Source organism: Abramis brama (genome assembly GCF_963993115.1).
Source record: "Abramis brama genome assembly, chromosome: 23".
NCBI classification, from domain to species: Eukaryota; Metazoa; Chordata; class Actinopteri; order Cypriniformes; family Leuciscidae; genus Abramis; species Abramis brama.
In genome coordinates, this window is record NC_139985.1 from 16,691,818 (window position 1) to 16,713,549 (window position 21,732).

Sequence of the window (21,732 nt, forward strand, 5' to 3'; positions counted from 1 at the left end):
TTGTTTTTTGTCGCTTGTAAACGAGAATCATCTTTCACAGATGCTACTACTTAAACAGTGTTGGAAATGTGCAGTCTTTAGTCCTTTCAGAGAAGTTGCAGAATGACTTTGATCCAGCTTTATTGGAACTGAAACAAGAAAGTTTAATGATCCCACAGTGCCAGTGGTTATTCGCTTTACAGGAGGTGGACTGGAAGTTAAAATACATTCTCCTTTCCCAGTTTAATGTGCAGAGGTAACTAGATGCAAACCATCCGTAGGCTGAAGAGTGTAAACATTGTGGCGTTGTAACTGTAACTCAACGGCAGACCAATGTCATTTGCAGGACGGCGGTTAAAAGATCCTTAACAGAACGCACTACGAGGCCTGCGGTGGATGTGTACTTGTTTGACCACAGCAAGTGGGATCCATTGACCTACTTCTAAGACACTTCAAACAAAAGAGGAAGAGATCCATTTATGGTGTGTCATATTTCCCCCACCCCACCATGTTCAGACAGACACTGATGGATCCAGATCTCAAAGTAGGTCAGGTGAGGGGACGCGTTAATCTCCCTGGTCCAAGTTGATTTGATTTCCCGCCCTTCGGAGAGTTGGTTGCATCACAAGCAGTTTAGGCTAGCATCCGTCTTAATGTCTTGTGACAGCATTCACTAGCATGTGGCAACGGTCATTGTTCCTGCCGGACTGATTGGGTTGCTTTGCCTTTGAACTCGACCTGATTGTTCAATGCTGACGGAGGGATGTGAGCCATATGCTGATTTCTCCAAAAGCGTCTGGTGAAAATGGTGTTGACATAATTGCCTTGAAAAGAGGAAGAAAAATGGCACAATTGTCTGGATGTGGGGTGGCGGTAGCACGTCTGCTTCCGAGCTCTTCTGTCACCTTACCTTGTTTTACAAACAGCCGAGAGGATAGAAAATTTGTATAAAAATGTAAATGGTTATATTGTGTACCTAGGTGTGCATTTGAATTTAAAATCGATTCATTCATTAATTCTGAAAATTTCTCTGTAAATGTGAAGCAATGTTTGCCCCCTACAATACTTGGTTACATGTTTAATATTTCAATTAATGTTCACATCTATAATATTTAATATTTATATTGGTGTTTAACTATTTCGCAATCATTTTAATATTTTTTTTTTTGCGAAAATGACATAAAATTTGAAACAATGTTTACCTTATTGACATACAATACGTTAATGGTACATAACATTTAATAAATATAATTTATTATCATTTTTAATATTATACAATACAACCAGTATTATATAATATTAATGTCTTTAATTATTAAATATAAACATTAATAATAATAATAACAGTGTGTATATGTAACAGTTAAAAGTGTTAATATTTTAGCATATTGGTAGCTAAAATATTGAGATGGTTAAATATTAATATTTTTGGTATCAAATGCTGACATTTTAGAATGATTTTTTTAGATACAATGTTTGACATCGCAGCATTGGCTCAAGAATTAACAGGAGTTTGGGGCAGGACTATCTCTTGGTCCTTCCAATATGCTGTGATTGTGACTGAATTTTAAGAGTAATGATTTATATTACACTCCACTAAGCTCTTTATCTCTGTAATATTGCTTAAAAAACAGGTCAAACATGACACTTTTGAGACAGATTTTTAATGCTTAGGCTTTTGGGATATTTTCCTTTGTGTTTAATTGGTGGAAGATGAACACTGACCATTGGACGCAAATTCCTCAAGACACTCTTTGCAGTCAGTGTTACACAAGAACACAACTCTCCAGGCTTCTCATTGTTCCCTGAGGCCCTAAGAGGTTTGAGAGGATCAAGTTCACTGTTGTCAAGGGAGTCGTGTGAAAAGCCCAACGTACCACTGCCAAACACAAACACACACACACACACACCGAAAGGTGTAATCAGCCTCTTCTGTAGTTTACAGTGTGTAGATTTTCAGTGCTAAAAGACTTTCTCCTCCTGGTTCAATAAGACGACTGTAAGTAAGCCATCTGCATGTTGATTTACAGAAGAGTGTATAAACTGTGGCTCTGTGCTGCTTTCAAAATATTGCTGTTTGCATCATTAGCTTGACATATTAAAGTCGTCATGAAACCAAAATTGTACCCTATGTACTGGACCGCTCTCGACTAAAGATTTTTCTAGTCGACTTGTAGTCGTTCATTTAAGCGATTAGTCAACTAATCGAGCATTTAAATTAATAAGCCATAAATCATAATAATGAGACTTTAATTGCCTATATAAAATTCATAGCCTAATCAGCGCTCAAACCCACGCATAAAGCTTGCCACAGCGCACAGGAAAACATAATGATTATGAGTGTGTTGTGAAAAAAAAACAAAAAAAACCCAGAAGGAAACCGTTTAATAATTTATTGGTAATGTTTTCTGTGTTTTCGGCTGCAGATATTAAGTCGACGATGCTGACTCGTCATCTCCGCAGTAGTGGACACACTTATATGCATTTCATATGGATTACATAATCTGAGAATATTTATTTTGATCTATTTTCCATTTTTTTGGACGGAGTATTTTAAGTTAAATGCAGTAATCGTGCTCTCCACACAAACACAGATATGTGCCTAATAAAAGCGCACATTTATCTAGGTTAGCATTAGAGTGAGCGGACTTGTAAAGTTGCTACTACTTGCATGTTTCAAGTGACAAGCCATATTCGAGGTCGATGAGTGATGGGTGAATGTTTGGATTTCCTGCCGTTAATGATCTGTCCCTTACAGCCCGCGTGATTTCGCCACTTCCTGTGGAGGTTTTTTTCTGCGTCTAACTGACTAATACAATTTTCTCTTCTAAGAAGCCTCTTCTAGTCGACTAGTCGTCTATTAGGGGGAAGCCCTACTATTTACTTTGTTAGCGCACATGACTAGTCTTGTGGTGAACATTTAATCCGTGCAAGTTAATACACAGAAAAAACGTGACGTCAGTTTGATTCTTAACCGTCAGTCTGCTATGAGTGAGGGATGGAGAGGAGGTGCGCTAAAATAAAACCCCTCCATCTATTCAAAATTCCGTTTCACTTGGGAAATACGTCACACTGAAGTCAGTTGCAACTTCAGGTTCATGGGGACTTTATGTATGGTAATATTTGTGAATTAATAATTTCATTTTGACATAATTTAAAAACTTTTTTTTTGTAAATAAGATGGTTGCGCACTTTTTTTTTTAACTACGTTTTTTAACTAACATGATGTTTTAAGAGTCATTAAATATATATATTTTTAAATATTGTTAATAATAATGTTTATATTTAAATGACTTATTATTTTAGCATAATGGTTGCTAAATCTATTAATGAATAAATCATAATATCTTGAAAAATATATTTAAAAACTTTTAGAAACTTTTATGTGTAGAAAATATTTTTACTTGGCTACACTACATGACATTTTGACATGATGTTTCCAGTCATTAAAAAGACTTTTTAAAGATTCAGAATTAAAAAAAAAACTTATACCGAGTACTTTTTTAAAATTTTCTTTCTTATAGATTCTCTTATTTGCCACTTGTAGAGCAGCAGGAAAATGACTTGATAACTGTTTTCGATTTGTAAATTCCCCTGTGCGTGGCCTTCTTTGACATTATTGCTATAAAGTGGCCTGTTATCAGTCTGTAAAGCGATAGCCGTCTGTTACACCTTTCACCCAAACCAGTTAAATAGTGTTTCCTCTCAGACTTCCCCCTCAGCCTTGAATAACACAGTACAAACTCCCTCACCCTGAGTGCTGGCGCTCCACTGTTACGCAACACACACCGCCTTTGATTATACAATGAAGATTACTCTACACACTAAGCATCCTCCAGCACACCAAAATGTCGTCCAAGGCAGAGGACATATCATGACATTTGCATTCCTGAGGGCGCTTTACGAGGCGCAGATGGCGGTTTATCTCATGGAGAGATCCCTGTTTGCCGTGACCCGTTTCAATAAAAGCTCTTTCTGTGTCATGTCTATGAGGGACTTTCCCCACCTGTGGTTTCTTTACTTGAACTAATGTTGCGGACTGTAAATGCCTGGAGTTCAAATGCCTGATTTATTGAATTGGTAGCGGTCCTCCTTGGTATCGACGTGGCTGCTCGATTATATAGACGACCACTCTGCACTGTTGCAGGGATTTAATTTGGCTATGCTGTGAGATAAAATGCATCGATTCGGTGGCACCGATTGGCCTGATTTGATTGGACGCTGCAGTATCTCTGTTATCTGATTGGCTTTGACACGCTGGCTTTTGATGATGCTCCTATTTGCATACTTTTGCATCATTTATGAGACGAACGCAAGGCAGGCGACTGAAAAGTTCAGCCAGTTAATTAAGCGTTCATCAGCAGGCCAAATGTCTCCAAAACAGGCTGTAGTCGGTTAAGAAGAGAACAGGTAGGTGTTACATCACATGACGGGACCGTCTAGAAATAGAACAAAAACCTCATTGCTCAAAAATGATCACAAGCAAAAACCCTGAGGAGACGAAAACCATCCCTCTTGCAAACAAACCACATCCTATAACTGCAAACAGAGAGCGACGGGGAAACACTTTCCACTTCACTTCTCTGTATAAATGAGGATGTGATATGGAATGGCGGACGCAGAGGTCGTGAGGAAATGGGTCACTTTTCAGAATTAGCTTGTGGTTACGCAGCGTTTCGGTGTGATACTGAAAATGTTTGTGCTCAGTGATGCTCTTTTCTGGAGGAAGTCCAATGCTGAGCGGACATTTTGAAATTGAGGCTTAAATGTACAATTTTGGGTGGTTTATTCAAATAATACACTCTACGTGATTTAGCAAGTTTAGCAGTGTCCTTGAGAATCAAATGTGCTGGTGTTTTTGTTTTGCTTTAAATCACAATAAAGTGAACAATTTAACTGTGTAAGGACCAACATTTTCAGAGTGTCAAATCTAGGTCAGGTTTAATTTCAAGTAAATGTTCTTGTGCTACAAAATTAAACACGTCTGTAAGTGTAAACTGACATCTTGACAGCTCTGTAATGCCAGTCACAATGAATCCAAGTGTCAAACTCAAGTAAACAAAGGTATTTTGTAGTAGCCCTCATGTAAACATTTTCAGTGGCAGATGTTTTTACTGCTCTGCAGGTTTGGTGCAGCAGCGCCCCCACAGTGTAATGGCTACTTTAGGTACTACGACTTGTTATTCAGTCATGCAGGACTGTGGAGCCCTTGGTAACCTCTGGCAGCATAGTACACACTCAGGTTCCTGCTGACAAAGAGAGCTTTTACCCCCTTATTTCACTGTAAAAGAGGGGTTTTTATATACACTCTTGAGTGGAAGGCAGAAAGCCTGGCAATATTCATACCTCTTCTGTTGTCATTTTTAGTGTCATTCTGTGAGATGGCTTTCTGATGTTGTTTTTGTCCTTTCTCTCTCAGGCTTGTGTCCTGTGTGCTGACCTCATGGTGTAAGCAGGTGTGAAGATGAGTATTAGCAGCGATGAGGTCAACTTCCTGGTGTATAGATACCTGCAGGAGTCAGGTAAGTGCTGCTTAAACGAAACATCCAAAAATTGTATCCAAACATACAAACTCATACATCTCCTGCCATCATGGCAGTTAATAATGACCAGGAGGCTGTTAATAGATCCAAAAAGGACCAAAATATCACAAAAAAAGTATACATCGAAACAGTCTCTTAAATCTCTTAAATCCACATGACAGCTCATTTATGGCATTAATTGCATAACATTTTTTTTTCCATAAAATATCTACTTGTGTATTAAGTGGGAAAAAAAACAGCATTCATATATTTTTCATATACTGGTGAACTATTCCTTTTACTCTTTATTGCAGATCACTTATCGCGTATCTGTCAAGTAAACATAAGAATGTGATAACTTTTGAGTTTTGGGACACAAGCTGTTGTCAGCATTGATTACAGTAGAACACTAGGACTGTTCACAGTCAGGCCGTTGTTTAAGGGAGTGCACATGATACCCTCCGCTGGAGAGAAAGTTAATCCAGCAAGCGTCACACTGAAGTGTTTATCATTCCCTCTGGCAGGGTTTTCCCACTCGGCCTTCACATTCGGCATTGAGAGCCACATCAGTCAGTCTAACATCAACGGAGCCCTAGTGCCCCCTGCTGCCCTGATCTCCATCATCCAGAAGGGCCTGCAGTACGTGGAGGCTGAAGTCAGCATCAATGAGGTGATATCACAGCTTCAATTACAGATCAATCAAGGAGCTTTTTTTTAAGTTAACAATCACATTTGCATATTTAAGATTTACATTTATTATGCAGATTAGTGAATCTTACAAAAAATTATACATTTGTTATATATAGGGAAACGCTTCAAAAAGGCCCACACACTAGGGCTGAGCTAAAAATATTATCCAAATATTTTTATCCATATCATATGATATCGATATTTGTCACAATACTCATTTACCATAAGTGGGGAAGGAAATGCTTTCCACATATTTGATAGACCTTGAGAATGAATGTAAACTTGTTTGTTTATAATTTAACTTAACAGAGTAGCAACATTTTAAGTTACCTTAAATTCTGTGTTTTTCATTGTATTTTTGGGGGATTCTGTTTTATCATTAACTTTTATTTTGACAGTTTGTCGTGAAGATCTTTCAGTTTCAGTTAAGTGTGTATTTGATGGTAGTTTTTCTCAAATGAAACCCGAAAAGCTCATTAAGTGACTCTCAAAGCAGCACTGGATATTAAGTTCATGTCCTCATATATTAAAACTGCAGATGCGGAAAACACCGTGAGCGGCACGTTTGTGAGTTTGTGTATCAGACGAAACCGCCGTTCATTCCCAGAGTCGCAGAAATCACTTATTAGCAACATGCACTGACTGGCTGTCGTCACGTTTATTTCTGCTGTCTGATAGGCTGTTAGATTAATCCATAGTGAGTAAAACTGTCCAGAGCTTATCTTTATTGATGCAAATTTTATACTGATAAATGCATATATATAAAATAGGTTTCAGTTTAATAATGTAAAATTATTTTATTTCTTTTAGTGCTGTCAAACGATTAAAATATTTTATCGCGATTAATCGCATTAATTTCATAGTTAACTCGCAATTAATCGCACATTTTTATCTATTCTAAATGTCCCTTGATTTCTTTTTGTCCCATTATTTTTTCTCATTGTATCAACATGGAAAAGTGGATCGGCTTGCTTTGTGCAAATGTTTTTTTTTTATTGAAAACAACATTGGCATATACTGTAGTGTTCAATTTCACACTAACATTCTCACTTGGAGCAGTCATTCACACTAGGAGCAAATAATCGCATCAGAGAATTTGCATCAGCTGTGTGCTTGGCCATCAAGTGGTATTTCAGACTGGACGTGCTGCGATGATAGCTCAGTTCACAACGACAAAACACACAGATCACTTTGGTCTTGTCAATGGAACCATTTGGCAACTTTTTAAAAGTAAACTTTCCATTCAGAATCTTGTTGGCATCCATTTCGGCGTCGCGCACTCGCCATCCACTCAAAACGTAACGTTAGCCTACTACTCTTTGGCTGGCTAGCAAGCCCAAACAAGTGTGTGCGGCGTGCCTGTTGTTTTGTTTCCGGTCTAGCTAGATTTGGTGTGGTGTTGTAGTTTTTCTAACGTTACTAGTTGTTGCAACAGCATGTGAAAAAAAACCAACAAAGTTTGCTAGGCCAAAAAGAACGTTAATCTCGCAATAAAAAAATTGACGCCGTTAAAATGGGTTTGCGTTAACGGCGTTAATAACGCGTTTAACTGACAGCACTAATTTGTTTATTTGGGTTGAAGTCCACCCTGCAGATGTTTCTGTGAGGTTCACCCAGATAATGATATTGGTTGATGCACACAATCCCTTTAACGTGAAATGAGTGCATGGCTGACATGTTGACTTCTGTCCGCAGGACGGCACACTGTTCGACGGGCGGCCAATTGAATCTCTGTCATTGATTGACGCGGTGATGCCCGATGTGGTACAGACCCGGCAGCAGGCGTACCGAGACAAACTGGCCCAGCAACAGGCCGCCGCAGCGCCCTCTGCAACCAGCACCAACATGCAGGGTAACCCCAAAAACGGAGAGAACACCGCAAACGGAGAAGAGAACGGTGCTCACGCCTTACCGAGTGAGTCACCGAATAATTCTGGAACACATTACATGTTTATCATTGTTCTTAATGATTGTTTTTTGAAAATGTTACATAATAGTGCAAAATTTCTAGCTTTCAGTAAACTGTGGCTGTAAATCAAAAACTGTTGCATCCTTCCTCTTAATGATAGACGTCATGTGATATCATGTGCAGATAACCATGCAGACATGATGGAGGTGGACGTGGATGTGGAGATCCCTCAGAATAAAGCCATGGTCCTGAGAGGTCACGAGTCGGAGGTCTTCATCTGCGCCTGGAACCCCGTCAGTGACCTGCTCGCCTCTGGGTCAGTTATACAGTCTCTTTCCATCACTGAATCCGTTCATCCATTCATCCTTACGGAGTACACAACAGGAACGCACTGATCCAGTACCTGGATTGGTAACGGTGCTAATACTGACCTTTTTAAATGGATCGGTATCTGTCAGATGTGTCAATACTCTGGGTTAGTCATAGCGTTACCCTGCACTTTCAAGCTACAGAAAGGCTATACAAGTATCCAAAAGTTTACTTTGGCACTCTAGTAACATAAATTGTAATTTGTAGTAGCAGTTTATATTTTAAATACCAATCCATTCCAAACAGTGTGGAATACATTATATAAACATCAAAGATTAGAAACTGTCAACAGATCCGTCGAGTATCGTTATTGGGAAAGAACGAGTGTGATTGGTGCATCTGTAGATGAAAGGGAAGTCAAAGAGTTATTTAATACTCTGGCTCTCCACAGGTCTGGAGACTCAACGGCACGCATCTGGAATCTGAGTGAGAACAGCAGTAGTAGCTCTACACAGCTCGTCCTGAGGCACTGCATACGGGAAGGAGGCCAAGATGTGCCCAGCAACAAAGACGTCACATCGTTAGACTGGAACGTGAGTTCAGCTCTGACAGCACTCTCTCTGTTCTGTGTATATTGAAAGACTAACCTAATGATGGCCACCTTGTGTTTTTCAGAGTGAAGGTACACTATTAGCTACAGGCTCCTATGATGGCTTTGCAAGAATATGGACTAAAGATGGTAAGCAAAGTTATTTGCCTTCTGTATCAGTATGCTTTTCTCTGTCCATTCAGCAGTCTGATAAATACAGAGTTCTGTCATGAAACTCTAGGTGGCGCAGGCTGATAGGTCCTTAACACAATCTGCTTGCAATCACATCCTTCCCTATAGGGCGCAGCTGATTGGTTCCTTCTGTTTCAGTAGCTAATAAGCTTGCTGCTCAACCTTCAAATACTTGATCTGCATTTGCTGTAGCAGTGCAGCGCGCTTTCAGAAAGCCTCCACTTTCCCCAGCTCCACCTGTATAGATATGCTAAGTGTAATTCATGTACGCTATATTGTACAGCAGCAGCATGTCTTTCTTGCCCACCGCAGAGTGTTGTGTATGTATTGGCAGTAGAAATTCCTATACTTTCTCTGCAGCAGCAGCGTAGCAGATCTATTCCGCCAAGACCAAATATATCAACATTGTCATATCCATTATAATGCCAAACACTCTGAGAGTTGTCATGACAGTACTGTGTTCATTCACAGGTAATCTGGCCAGTACCCTGGGGCAACATAAAGGTCCAATTTTCGCATTAAAATGGAACAAAAAAGGAAACTTTATCCTCAGCGCCGGTGTTGATAAGGTACGAGAAAGAAACAACAGTCTGTGAAGTGTAGTAAGAAAGCACTCAGAACAATAGCAACATGCTACAAACTACTGCAATACCGCATAGCAACACCCTGACACCTAAAACGATAGTAAATCTGGAACAGGGTTTCCCAAACTGGGGTTACTAAAATATTTGATTAAATATTTTGTTTACCTGCATGTCTTGTGGTAATAAACCAAAATCAGAGAACCATGAACATGCAAAATTATTTAAATATTAACTTAATCTTAGGGGGTTATTTCATGTAAACATTATAGGAGTTCGACTGACCAAAAAGTTTGGGAATCCCTGACCTAGGACACTAGCATTGTAGTTCTGTAGATCCACTACCCACATTTTTTTTTCAGAAAATGTAAGTATCTAGTGAATAATTAACCTAGTTAATAGTTTATATTAGCCTACCCTGTCACAGATGAGTTAATATTTCCTCCTTTTCTTCAGACAACAATCATTTGGGATGCTCACACAGGGGAAGCCAAACAGCAGTTCCCGTTTCATTCAGGTTCACAGAGATTCCACTTTATTCTTCATAATATTATAATAATATTGTGTAAAATGCTCTTATGCTGTGGCCTTTTCTCCCTCTCACTTCAGCACCCGCTCTGGACGTGGACTGGCAAAGTAACAACACGTTTGCCTCCTGTAGCACAGACATGTGCATCCATGTGTGCAAACTGGGCCAGGACCGACCCATTAAGACATTCCAAGGACACACAGTAAGAACTGTCTGCTCATCCTGCTGTTTCCTACACTTTCAGTCTGCCAAAGGGATGAATAACAAACTGTTTTTCTCTGTCTCCAGAATGAAGTTAATGCAATCAAATGGGATCCGACTGGCAACCTGCTGGCGTCGTGTTCTGATGATATGACTCTGAAGGTAAAAGTCCTTACCACACTGGCTACACTATATAGATATTCAGAATCGTATTTTCATATTGTGGAATCAAGATGACTGCAAGTTAGGGCTGGGCGATATGGCCAAAAAATCATATCTCTGTCTTTATATTAGTTAAATGGCGATATACAATATATATCTCGGTACTTTTTACGGTTTTCTGTTTGGATGAAGAAAATCTGTATTTTAAGAAAAAAAATTATTTCACAACCCGCCTAATGATATCCTACAAACAATGTTGATATTGAAGGATATGGAAACAAATATAGTGAATGTAATGTAGGCTATGCAATATATTATGTGCAAAAATCACATTACAATCTAAAAACAAAAATAACACTTTTGTTTTAGGCAAAAACCTTTAGTCCAAGGCTAATCTAAAAATGAAAATAAAAACAAAAGCACAAACTAATTATATTACCCTGCATTTGATTACCCAATTATAATGGTCAATTTCATAAACGTATACTTGTAGGTTTAAAATTCCACATATGGCACAATTATTGTCTTCAACAACAAATATTTTAGCAATATGTATATTTTAGTCAGAATTATTGCGCTACTATTCTATTGTGCTCCGTCTGTTTGGCGCTCATTCACGGAAGCTTGGATTTTAGCGGAGATTCACTTGCAGAAGGCTCGTCCTCTCCTGACAGTGAAATGGACATATTTGTTTGACTTTCTAACATTTACAGATGAAGAATATACCTGTGAAACACAGTTAAACACCGAGGAAACATCTCAAACGCATTAAACAGCGCAAGTATTTATCTGTCAGTCAGCAACAGTATCTGTCAGAGCATCTGACAGGGCAAGATGCTTTCAAATTAACTATATCCTACCAGTTATTTTGAAGACCAAGCTTATCATGTTTAGGACAAATTGTACTACACTTTCACTGCAGCAGCTCACACAGCGTCCTCCGCTATTTTTCAGATGTGCTCGTATCAAACTACTGTTTCGATATATTACGGTATTGCCTCATTCCAAAAAAATATATCGATATATACATGGTGCACATTTCATAAGGTGTTTTGAAAATGCAAATGCTGTCCTTGTGATCTAAATCATTGCTTCTTCCAATGTCCTAGATCTGGAGTATGAAACAGGACACTTGTGTTCATGATTTGCAAGCTCACAGCAAAGAAATCTACACTATAAAATGGAGCCCCACAGGTCCAGGAACCAACAACCCCAATGCCAATCTAATGCTGGCCAGGTAGAGTCACCATCCTTTAATATCCAATTCACCAGCTGCTACTCTATGATAATAACTACTACTATTTACAAATAAAATAGTATCCATCCACTGTTGTACATCTTCTGAAAGAGTACAGAATCTCCAGATTCAAGTGAAGCAGCAGAAACAAGCGATAGAAGATAGTTCTTTTTTTTGTTATATTGTATTCCCAGATATTCTCAGGGTCTGGGATCCATGAAAGTTTTGTGAAAATGATCAAAAACGCTTGTGGTGGCTGGCAGCCAGCTACATATGACCTTAGTGCATTTGGTGTTCATAATGTAAGTGCACTTAAAAGGGGACTATCAAACCAGATTTACTGCACCAAATGTGTTCTCAAGAGATGTATGATGTATTGTTGCCATATCAAGTGTATGTGTTAGGGGTTGAACAACCTTTTTTTTTTAAGTCGACTTTTGTCATTAAAGTTGAGTTGTCGCTGATGACTTTATTAATGAACAAATAAGCTTGAAGCTCGAGCTGAGACTCAGACGCACAGATATGGCAGATGACAGCGCTGCCCACAAGGCTATTGCTCCTACATAACAGCTTATTTGTATCAGTTCTTTTGTCTTTGGGTCGTTATATTTCTCACAGATTCTTCTTATATTTCTTCTTATTCTGTTGTACCCTCTATAGACCACGATCAGTGACTAGTCGACGTCAAGCTTAAGCATCATAACAGAGCATTAAAGTCGACCAGTCTGTGCAATGAATTTTATACATTTTGTCTAAACATTTCCTCTACTTTTTATATTTTGATTTACCTTTGCTGGCATATAAAAATTAATACTGTTAAATATAAGCTTAAGCAAATCTCAAAATTAATATCTATCACTTGTAGCATTTAACAGTTTATTTCTAAATTTAAGTTTCCGTGGTATTTTCCAGATTTTTTTTACGTTGCATCCCCAATAAAAATGTGTGCTGTTAAATAAAGCCATAAATAACCTGAACACAAACTGATTGTGTTATTCTCTGACAACTCTAGTGCTTCCTTTGACTCCACTGTTCGGCTTTGGGACGTAGATCGAGGCATCTGCATCCACACACTAACCAAACACCAGGAGCCCGTGTACAGCGTGGCCTTCAGCCCTGACGGACGCCATCTAGCCAGCGGCTCTTTCGACAAGTGTGTCCACATCTGGAACACACAGGTAAGACTGGACCTTTTCTGATTCAGCAGATGTAGAGCAGATGCAAACACCGCAGCACGATCAGAACTCTTTTGTCCGTGTCATTTCCACAGACTGGTGCTTTAGTCCATAGCTACAGAGGGACAGGGGGCATTTTTGAAGTTTGCTGGAATGCAGCAGGAGACAAAGTAGGAGCAAGTGCGTCGGACGGCTCTGTAAGTACAAGTTTCTCTGTGCTGCAAGCAAAGGTTATGGATATGTGTTAATGCCTATATTTATGTAATACTTTTTGTTTTCATTGTAGGTTTGTGTATTAGATCTGCGGAAATAGCGCTACTTGCTGGAAGCCATGGACCGACTATGAATGTGTACATAGCCAAAATGACTGTCCCTGACCCTCAAACTGCTACAGTCCCCTAGTGAACCATGGCCAGCCACTACAGACAAACAAACACAAGCACCCTGACGCCACGGGCCGAGCGCAGAGGATGTGATTCCAACCAGAGACATTCAAATGACTTTTGTAAGGTGGGAAAAAAAACAAAACAATATAGCCGAGGAAGAAGAAAGACAAGAGGACTGGTGTATGTACCAAATTTGGAAGATATTTTACTATTTGTTCTTCAAAACCAATCTCTTCAAAATAAACAAACGAAAGGATTTTAATCTTTGTTGGTAGTTTCCGTTTCAGTATGCAGACATATCAAGCGTTTTATTTTCTTTCCCCCTCTCTTTCTTTCACACATTTGATTTGACGTCACAGCTGCATGATTCCAGGACTCATGTTTTCCTCCGTTTGACACAAGTACAGTTATTTAGTCTTTTGGTACTGGATGTTTTGTGATTTCAACAGTGTGGGGACATGAAAAAAAAAAAATCTATTTTCAATCTTTTTCTTGTTCTTCGGTTTTAGTTTTTATGCTATGGTGTAATTGTTATCCCCCTCGTACCCTGTTCCCCCCCCAAATGAGGTACATTAACCACAAAACATAAAAAATACAAAAGAACATCTTCAGGAAATACATCTGTTCACTCATACTATATTTAGTTCCCCTTAAAATTAACACCAACAATTCTGTTCCTCAGGTCGAGACGTTTGAGCAGCCGAGGACCGTTTGACATGCATGCAGATTAAAAACAAAAGACTTGCTTTAGGTTTGCAGTATTTCGAATTAAACTCATCAGCTTATTTTCAAACATTTTAATAACTGGATTATTTACTTTGTCTTGCAACTCCAGGCAGTTAAAAATACATTACATTAAACATTGAGCATGTTTTTTTTTTTTATTGGAGAACTCAAAACTTAAAGCAAGTCTGATGCTCAGAACATTGAACAAACATCTGAATGACATTATTTAAATGCGACATTTTGGGATTTTCTGCACTACCATGTGAGATGCTGATGTTCATTTACAGTAATTGCATGCATGAGGACAGTCTATACTAATGTGCTTTTGGTTTTTCTCAGTGTTTAGACGTTAAACTTCCATTGAGGGGAAAAAGTAGTCACAGACCCAAAGAGTGCAAAAGTCGGTCTCTGTCCCATGATAGAGACTCTGAATCTCTTTTTCCTCCCTCAGAAAGATATTTTAGGACATCACATGATGTTTAACCTTGAATTTTAAACAAGGGCGTGGTATTTGGTCTGTATAAAACTGATTAAAAAAAACACATCTGAACACTATTTATTACAGCCTACGACAACAGAAGGGTGTTTGCTCTTCTCTGTAATCGCCCCAGCGTCTGCCTGCCCACAGCAACCTTCAGTTCCCCAGTGTCATTTCTAATCATTATTCTTACTGCGTCTGTGTCTCCTGGACTTTTTGTACTCTTTTAAAACTTTTGTAATTCATATTTCTTTGTAGCTATAAAAAGAGTAAAGAAATAAGCAAAAAAGAGAAAAAAAAAAAAAGAAACCCCAACAAACTACTGGAGGTCGGTTTGAGGGTGTACAGCTTAGACCTCAGTTTTGCTCACTCTGAGTCCCACGTGTTCTCAGATGTCCCCACACCTTTGTTTCCCCAGTCAAACATTTTGGTTGCAAAAATTCCCCCTTGCATTGCATTGATCTGTTTTGTCATTTGAATCAGATCTGAAGTCCAAAATAAAGTATATTTTGATATTACGCCTGTGGGTTTTTTTTCCCCTGATTTGTCTATTTAATATGAAGCGATGCTGTAAATAAACTTTCAGAGTTCCCAAATGGATACAGTGACTTAAAAGAGCAGTTCAGACAAAGGAGAAAATCCATTATGCACCCTCATGTTATGTTAATTCAGTAGTTCCTAACAGTATTGGTTTGTATCTGGTTAATCGTGCTTCACTTCTTCACAAGAAGGACATCTAATTAGGCATTTAAGATATTGCTATCGCTTTTCCACTGTAATATGTCGAAGAAAAGCTGCTTAAACTTGAGTTTGGGGTCAGTGAGATTATGAGGTTGTAGCTGTGAAATGCTACAATTATTACTTTCTATTATAATGTATCCAAAAATATAATTCATTCCTGTGATGGCAAAGCTGATTTTTCAGCATCATTACTCCAGTCTTCAGTGTCACATTATCCTTCAGAAATCATGCTTAATATTAATATCAGTGTTGGAAATAGTTGTATCGATTACTATTATTTTTGTTGAAACCTTGATAGATAATATATATATATATATATACACACACACTTATATTAATATTAGCAATAGCAGAATTCCTGTTTTTGGTTGAACTATTCCCATAAGAAGCCATACAGTAGTTTAATAATAGTCATGCTTTATCATTAGATGCAATTAATTTTGCCAAGAAAGTATATTTAACCATTTATTACATTATAGCAATAAAAACAATTTTAAAAACAGAAAACTGTGTATAAATAAACTAAAGCGGCGTGATTTATACATGCGTAAACATCTCAGACCCCTCGAATCAAATCACTATATTTTATTCTGCGGTTTATTCCTCGTCAAAGTTCTCCAGCCTTGCTCGTTAAATCACAAATTGATCTACTGGACAACAATAATAGTCCATGATTCCCTTAAAGATCTCTTTGTTAACAGTAGCAGCTTTTCTGGGAACGTTGCTATGGTTTGATCGTGCGACTGCAGACTTAATCACCGGGCATTGTTGACTAAATCAAAAAATGCTTTCATAACTCACTGAGAGTACATGCAATTTACTGGATTAAAATGAAGAGGATATGAAATATATTTTTAGCATGCGTGAATGAGGGATCATTTTGCCTGAAGAACAAGTAAATCTTTTGCGTGAGACGTCATCATGATAGCAGTTTTGTAAATGACCGCCCGAGGCTTGTTCTGTGATCAGTGTGTGCTATTGATGCACTGCCATCCACAGTAGTGAAAACATTAGCGGTGTTGTGGGTGTTGGGTTTGGTGTGAGGTAATAACTGTCCATTCCTGAGGGATCTCAGCTGTTGTCCCACCTGATATCCAGTCTCTCTCATCCAAGAGAAGAATTGGTGTGGAGGACGAGCGACACGTTCTCAGTGATCTCTATGATGGTCTGGAAGATGTCGTAAGCCACAGCGAACAGGAAGTAGATGGGCAGCAGCCAGTGGAGCCTGAAGAGTCTCTCGCTGGCCTTCAGAGGAACCGCCAGATGCCTGTAAACATGAAGAAGCGGTGAAACAGGAGAACAGATGCACATGCAGATGCTCAAATGTACTCACTTGAAGCGCTCAGATCTGGAGGACCTCAGCATGAGGAAGATGAACAAACCCACTTCTGTGTTTAAGGAGAACGAAACCACTTTGTCAAGCATCACAACAAATCCCTGTGCAACAGAAAATGGGATGGAAAAGTTACTTAATCAGGATTAGATTAGAGTCCATGGCATGTACAAGGTTGAAGTCAGTGTCGTTATTATTAACTAAAAAAAAAAAAAAAAAAAATTTTAGTTTTGGAAAACACATTATTTTAAGGTGACAGTTACACATAATTAAGCATAATTTGCTGTTATTACTATAGTAAGTACATAGTAATAAGTAACTATAGAGTATATACTATAGAGTGATGGATTAGGGTTTGGTTTAAGGGTTAGTTACTGCTAATTATGCATAATTTACTGTTACTACCATAGAAATTATGTGTATACAAGTACAAATAAAGTGATACCTTAAAGTTTTGTTAATATTTTGAGTTAGATTTTTTTTTTTTTCACGCTTTAATTTTGGATATTTTGTTTAAATGTTTAAAAAAAGTTTTTCTTTTATTTAAAATTTGTATTAGTTTTAGTTCTTTTAATACTTCAGTTAACTAGCAACTAGCTGAAATAAGTTAGAGTTGGAGTAATCATGATGGAAATAAAGCTGAAATAAAATACAATATAAATATTAAATGAATAACTTTCAAAAAAAAAAGCTGGAAAAAAAAAGCTGAAATACTAAAAATATAAAATAAAATTGAAATAAAAGATAAATTTAAATATATTATATATATATATACACACACACACACACACACACATACAGTGAGGAAAATAAGTATTTGAACACCCTGCTATTTTGCAAGTTCTCCCACTTAGAAATCATGGAGGGGTCTGAAATTGTCATCGTAGGTGCATGTCCACTGTGAGAGACATAATCTTTTTGACATAATCAAAAATCCAGAAATCACAATGTATGATTTTTTAACTATTTATTTGTATGATACAGCTGCAAATAAGTATTTGAACACCTGAGAAAATCAATGTTAATATTTGGTACAGTAGCCTTTGTTTGCAATTACAGAGGTCAAACGTTTCCTGTAGTTTTTCACCAGGTTTGCACACACTGCAGGAGGGATTTTGGCCCACTCCTCCACACAGATCTTCTCTAGATCAGTCAGGTTTCTGGGCTGTCGCTGAGAAACACAGAGTTTGAGCTCCCTCCAAAGATTCTCTATTGGGTTTAGGTCTGGAGACTGGCTAGGCCACGCCAGAACCTTGATATGCCTCTTACAGAGCCACTCCTTGGTTATCCTGGCTGTGTGCTTCGGGTCATTGTCATGTTGGAAGACCCAGACTCGACCCATCTTCAATGCTCTAACTGGGGGAAGGAGGTTGTTCCCCAAAATCTCGCAATACATGGCCCCGGTCATCCTCTCCTTAATACAGTGCAGTCGCCCTGTCCCATGTGCAGAAAAACACCCCCAAAGCATGATGCTACCACCCCCATGCTTCACAGTAGGGATGGTGTTCTTGGGATGGTACTCATCATTCTTCTTCCTCCAAACACGTTTAGTGGAATTATGACCAAAAAGTTCTATTTTGGTCTGATCTGACCACATGACTTTCTCCCATGACTCCTCTGGATCATCCAAATGGTCATTGGCAAACTTAAGACGGGCCTTGACATGTGCTGGTTTAAGCAGGGGAACCTTCCGTGCCATGCATGATTTCAAACCATGACGTCTTAGTGTATTACCAACAGTAACCTTGGAAACGATGGTCCCAGCTCTTTTCAGGTCATTGACCAGCTCCTCCCGTGTAGTTCTGGGCTGATTTCTCACCTTTCTTAGGATCATTGAGACCCCACGAGGTGAGATCTTGCATGGAGCCCCAGTCCGAGGGAGATTGACAGTCATGTTTAGCTTCTTCCATTTTCTAATGATTGCTCCAACAGTGGACCTTTTTTCACCAAGCTGCTTGGCAGTTTCCCCGTAGCCCTTTCCAGCCTTGTGGAGGTGTACAATGTCTCTAGTGTCTTTGGACAGCTCTTTGGTCTTGGCCATGTTAGTAGTTGGATTCTTACTGATTGTATGGGGTGGACAGGTGTCTTTATGCAGCTAACGACCTCAAACAGGTGCATCTAATTTAGGATAATAAATGGAGTGGAGGTGGACATTTTAAAGGCAGACTAACAGGTCTTTGAGGGTCAGAATTCCAGCTGATAGACAGGTGTTCAAATACTTATTTGCAGCTGTATCATACAAATAAATAGTTAAAAAATCATATATTGTGATTTCTGGATTTTTTTTTTTAGATTATGTCTCTCACAGTGGACATGCACCTACGATGACAATTTCAGACCCCTCCATGATTTCCAAGTGGGAGAACTTGCAAAATAGCAGGGTGTTCAAATACTTATTTTCCTCACTGTATATATATATATATATATATATATATATATATACTAATAAAAATGACAAAAGCACACTAATTTCAAGCACCACATTTTAAATTTGAAAAAGCTAATTCTAAATATTAATAAATACTAATAGTATATAAATTATGCTAAAATAATACTGCTAATTGAGGCCAGTTGTATAAACACAGTTGCTGAGTTAAGACTGTGCCTTAAGAACTAGTCTGACAAACTAGCAATTAGTAAGTTCTAATCAGTTCTACTTTTCCGATTCAAATAAGACCAAATTACGTTTATATGTAATTGACTTTACAAAGTTATAACCAGCCTTGAAAAAAGTTAGATGACTAACTAGCCTAAGCAGTTTATGCAACCAGCCACTGATTTATATTTTAACATATTACTAACATCTACTTTCTCTGTAATCATTAGGGGGCTGCTTGATCAATTTTGTTACATTTATTCAGCACACATCCTTCCTCTGTCTAAAAAGATGTATTGCAGCTTGAAACCAGTCGTATAGAAAATTAAATATTTGAACCTAATACACATGGATCATAATCACATATTATTAGTATAAACTCCAAGTATCAGCTTCACACGAGTACCGACCTTCGGATCACAAGCCGAAACTACAAAAATGAGGCCAAAAGTCAGAAAGGACATGAAACTGCTGAAGAACCTGGAAGAGAGGAAAGCAGAGAGGTTGTTGAGTCTGGGAGTTATTGCGATTTATCAAAGCCAGTGTTTTTAATGCACCGAAAGCCTTTTTTATTAGCAGAGTAAAGGGATATGCTGGCTGTGTGAGCAGTGACGGGCTGTAAAAGCTTAAAGAAATGGTGTGTGAAATGATCTGCCAGGGCTGAGTCCAGAGTTTACCGTCTGCAGTGCTGTAAGCTCTGGGCTAATGTCCTCCGCTGTGAGCTATGGGGCAATAGCCTCGCGCTGATTCTCGCCATCCATTCTGCATTCTCCGCCCAGTGTGAGCCGACGAGACCATCGACTGAAACAGAAGGTGACGTTAGGTCATGAAATTAGCACTGCGGGAACAAGGAGACAATCATGAAATACTTTATTTATTAGGTTTTTATTAGTTTCCCTTTAGCAGATAGCATTTGGCCGCAGACCTGGGAAATGTGGAATATTTTCCCTGTCTCTGACCAAATATCCTCTAATATACATACATACACACCCACACATACAGTATCTCACAAAAGTGAGTACACCCCTCACATTTCAGCAAACATTTTAGTACATCTTCTCAAGGGACAATACTATAGAAATGGAACTTGGATATATTTTAGAGTAGTCAGTGTGCTGCTTATATAGCAGTATATATTTACTGTCCTCTGAAAATAACTCAACATACAGCCATTATTGTCAAAATAGCTGGCAACAAAAGAGAGTACACCCTAAATGAACATTTCAAAACTGTGTCCAAAGTGTCAATATTTTGTGTGAGCACCACTGTTATGCTAAGGCACTGCCTTAATCCTCCTAGGCATGGAGTTCACCAGAGCTGCACAGGTTGTTGCTGTGATCCTCTTCCACTCCTCCATATTGACATCACGGAGCTGCTGGATGTTAGACACATGGCGCCTCTCCATCTTCCGCTTGAGGATCACCACAGGTGCTCAATAGGTCTGGAGAAATACTTTGCCACTCCATCACCTCCACCTTCAGCTTCCTCGAGCAAGGCAGTTGTCATCTTGGCGGTGTGTTTGGGGTCGGTATCATGCCATTCGGCCCAGTTTCTGAAGGGAGTTCATGATGCTTGACTGTAGGCAAGACACAATTTTCTTGGTACTCCTCACCAGGGCGTCGCCACACATGCTGGACACCATCTGAGCCAAACAAGTCTTAGGCTCATCAGACCACAGGACATGGTTCTAGAAACTCATGCTCTTGGACAGGTTGTCTTCAGCAAACTGTTTGCGGGCTTTCTTGTGAGCCAGCTTCAGAAGAGGCTTCCTTCTGGGACGACGGCCATGCAAACCGACTTGTTGCAGCGTGCTACAAGCTGACCTTCCGCTTCTGTTACCTCTAAAGCAATGCTGGCATGATCATGCGTCTGTTCTTTGAAGCCAGCTTCTGCACCTGACGCACAACACGAGGACTCGACTTCTTTGATTGACCCTTGCGAGGCCTGTTCCGAGTGGAACCCGTCTTGGAAAACCTCTGTATGACCCTGGCCTGCACTGTAACTCAGTTTCAGGGTGTTACCAATCTTCTTATAGCCTAGGCCATCTTTGTGGAGAGCAACCATTCTAATTCTCAAATCCTTAGAGAGTTATTTGCCATGAGGTGCCATGTTGAACATCCAGTGGTCAGTATGAGAGAATTGTACTCAAATCACAAATTTTAACTGCTCTAATACAAAATACACAAATTTGTATGGTCCTGTCAAGCAGACAAAAACATGAACATGATGAATAGGACACGTGGCTCTACATGGTTAAACGACGTACCGCTGTTATCACTTAGGGTGTACTCACTTTTGTTGCCAGCTATTTTGACAATATGTTGAGTTATTTTCAGAGGACAGTAAATATATACTGCTATATAAGCAGCACATTGACTACTCTAAAATACATCCAAG

At 38.9% G+C, this 21,732-nt stretch overlaps 2 protein-coding genes across 7 annotated transcripts in view; one reads left to right on the top strand and one right to left on the bottom strand.

Annotated features, from left to right (window-relative positions):
* The window catches only part of tbl1xr1a (TBL1X/Y related 1a), a 64,940-nt gene extending 49,757 nt beyond the window's left edge, over positions 1 to 15,183 (top strand). For both annotated transcript variants that reach the window (XM_084100597.1, XM_084100598.1), the window contains 14 exons: positions 5,399 to 5,501; positions 6,026 to 6,171; positions 7,887 to 8,106; positions 8,284 to 8,416; positions 8,861 to 9,002; positions 9,085 to 9,148; positions 9,662 to 9,759; positions 10,228 to 10,288; positions 10,381 to 10,502; positions 10,589 to 10,663; positions 11,773 to 11,900; positions 12,913 to 13,078; positions 13,171 to 13,272; positions 13,362 to 15,183. In XM_084100597.1, the coding sequence (XP_083956723.1) occupies positions 5,444 to 5,501; positions 6,026 to 6,171; positions 7,887 to 8,106; positions 8,284 to 8,416; positions 8,861 to 9,002; positions 9,085 to 9,148; positions 9,662 to 9,759; positions 10,228 to 10,288; positions 10,381 to 10,502; positions 10,589 to 10,663; positions 11,773 to 11,900; positions 12,913 to 13,078; positions 13,171 to 13,272; positions 13,362 to 13,388 (1,542 nt within the window). In that variant the 5' untranslated portion in view covers positions 5,399 to 5,443 and the 3' untranslated portion in view covers positions 13,389 to 15,183. The remainder of the gene's footprint in view (positions 1 to 5,398; positions 5,502 to 6,025; positions 6,172 to 7,886; positions 8,107 to 8,283; positions 8,417 to 8,860; positions 9,003 to 9,084; positions 9,149 to 9,661; positions 9,760 to 10,227; positions 10,289 to 10,380; positions 10,503 to 10,588; positions 10,664 to 11,772; positions 11,901 to 12,912; positions 13,079 to 13,170; positions 13,273 to 13,361) is intronic.
* LOC311074191 (uncharacterized protein) overlaps positions 1 to 21,732 on the bottom strand; it is a 155,230-nt gene that overhangs the window by 6,904 nt on the left and 126,594 nt on the right. For 2 of the 5 annotated variants that reach the window (XM_084100593.1, XM_084100592.1), the window contains exons 15-18: positions 20,013 to 20,136; positions 19,746 to 19,815; positions 16,740 to 16,843; positions 16,494 to 16,673 (exon numbers count right to left, since the gene is read on the bottom strand). In XM_084100593.1, the coding sequence (XP_083956719.1) occupies positions 16,511 to 16,673; positions 16,740 to 16,843; positions 19,746 to 19,815; positions 20,013 to 20,136 (461 nt within the window). In that variant the 3' untranslated portion in view covers positions 16,494 to 16,510. Of the gene's footprint in view, positions 1 to 15,757; positions 16,674 to 16,739; positions 16,844 to 19,745; positions 19,816 to 20,012; positions 20,137 to 21,732 lie in introns of those variants that run through there. The other 3 variants (XM_084100594.1, XM_084100596.1, XM_084100595.1) reach the window with 2 other exon arrangements.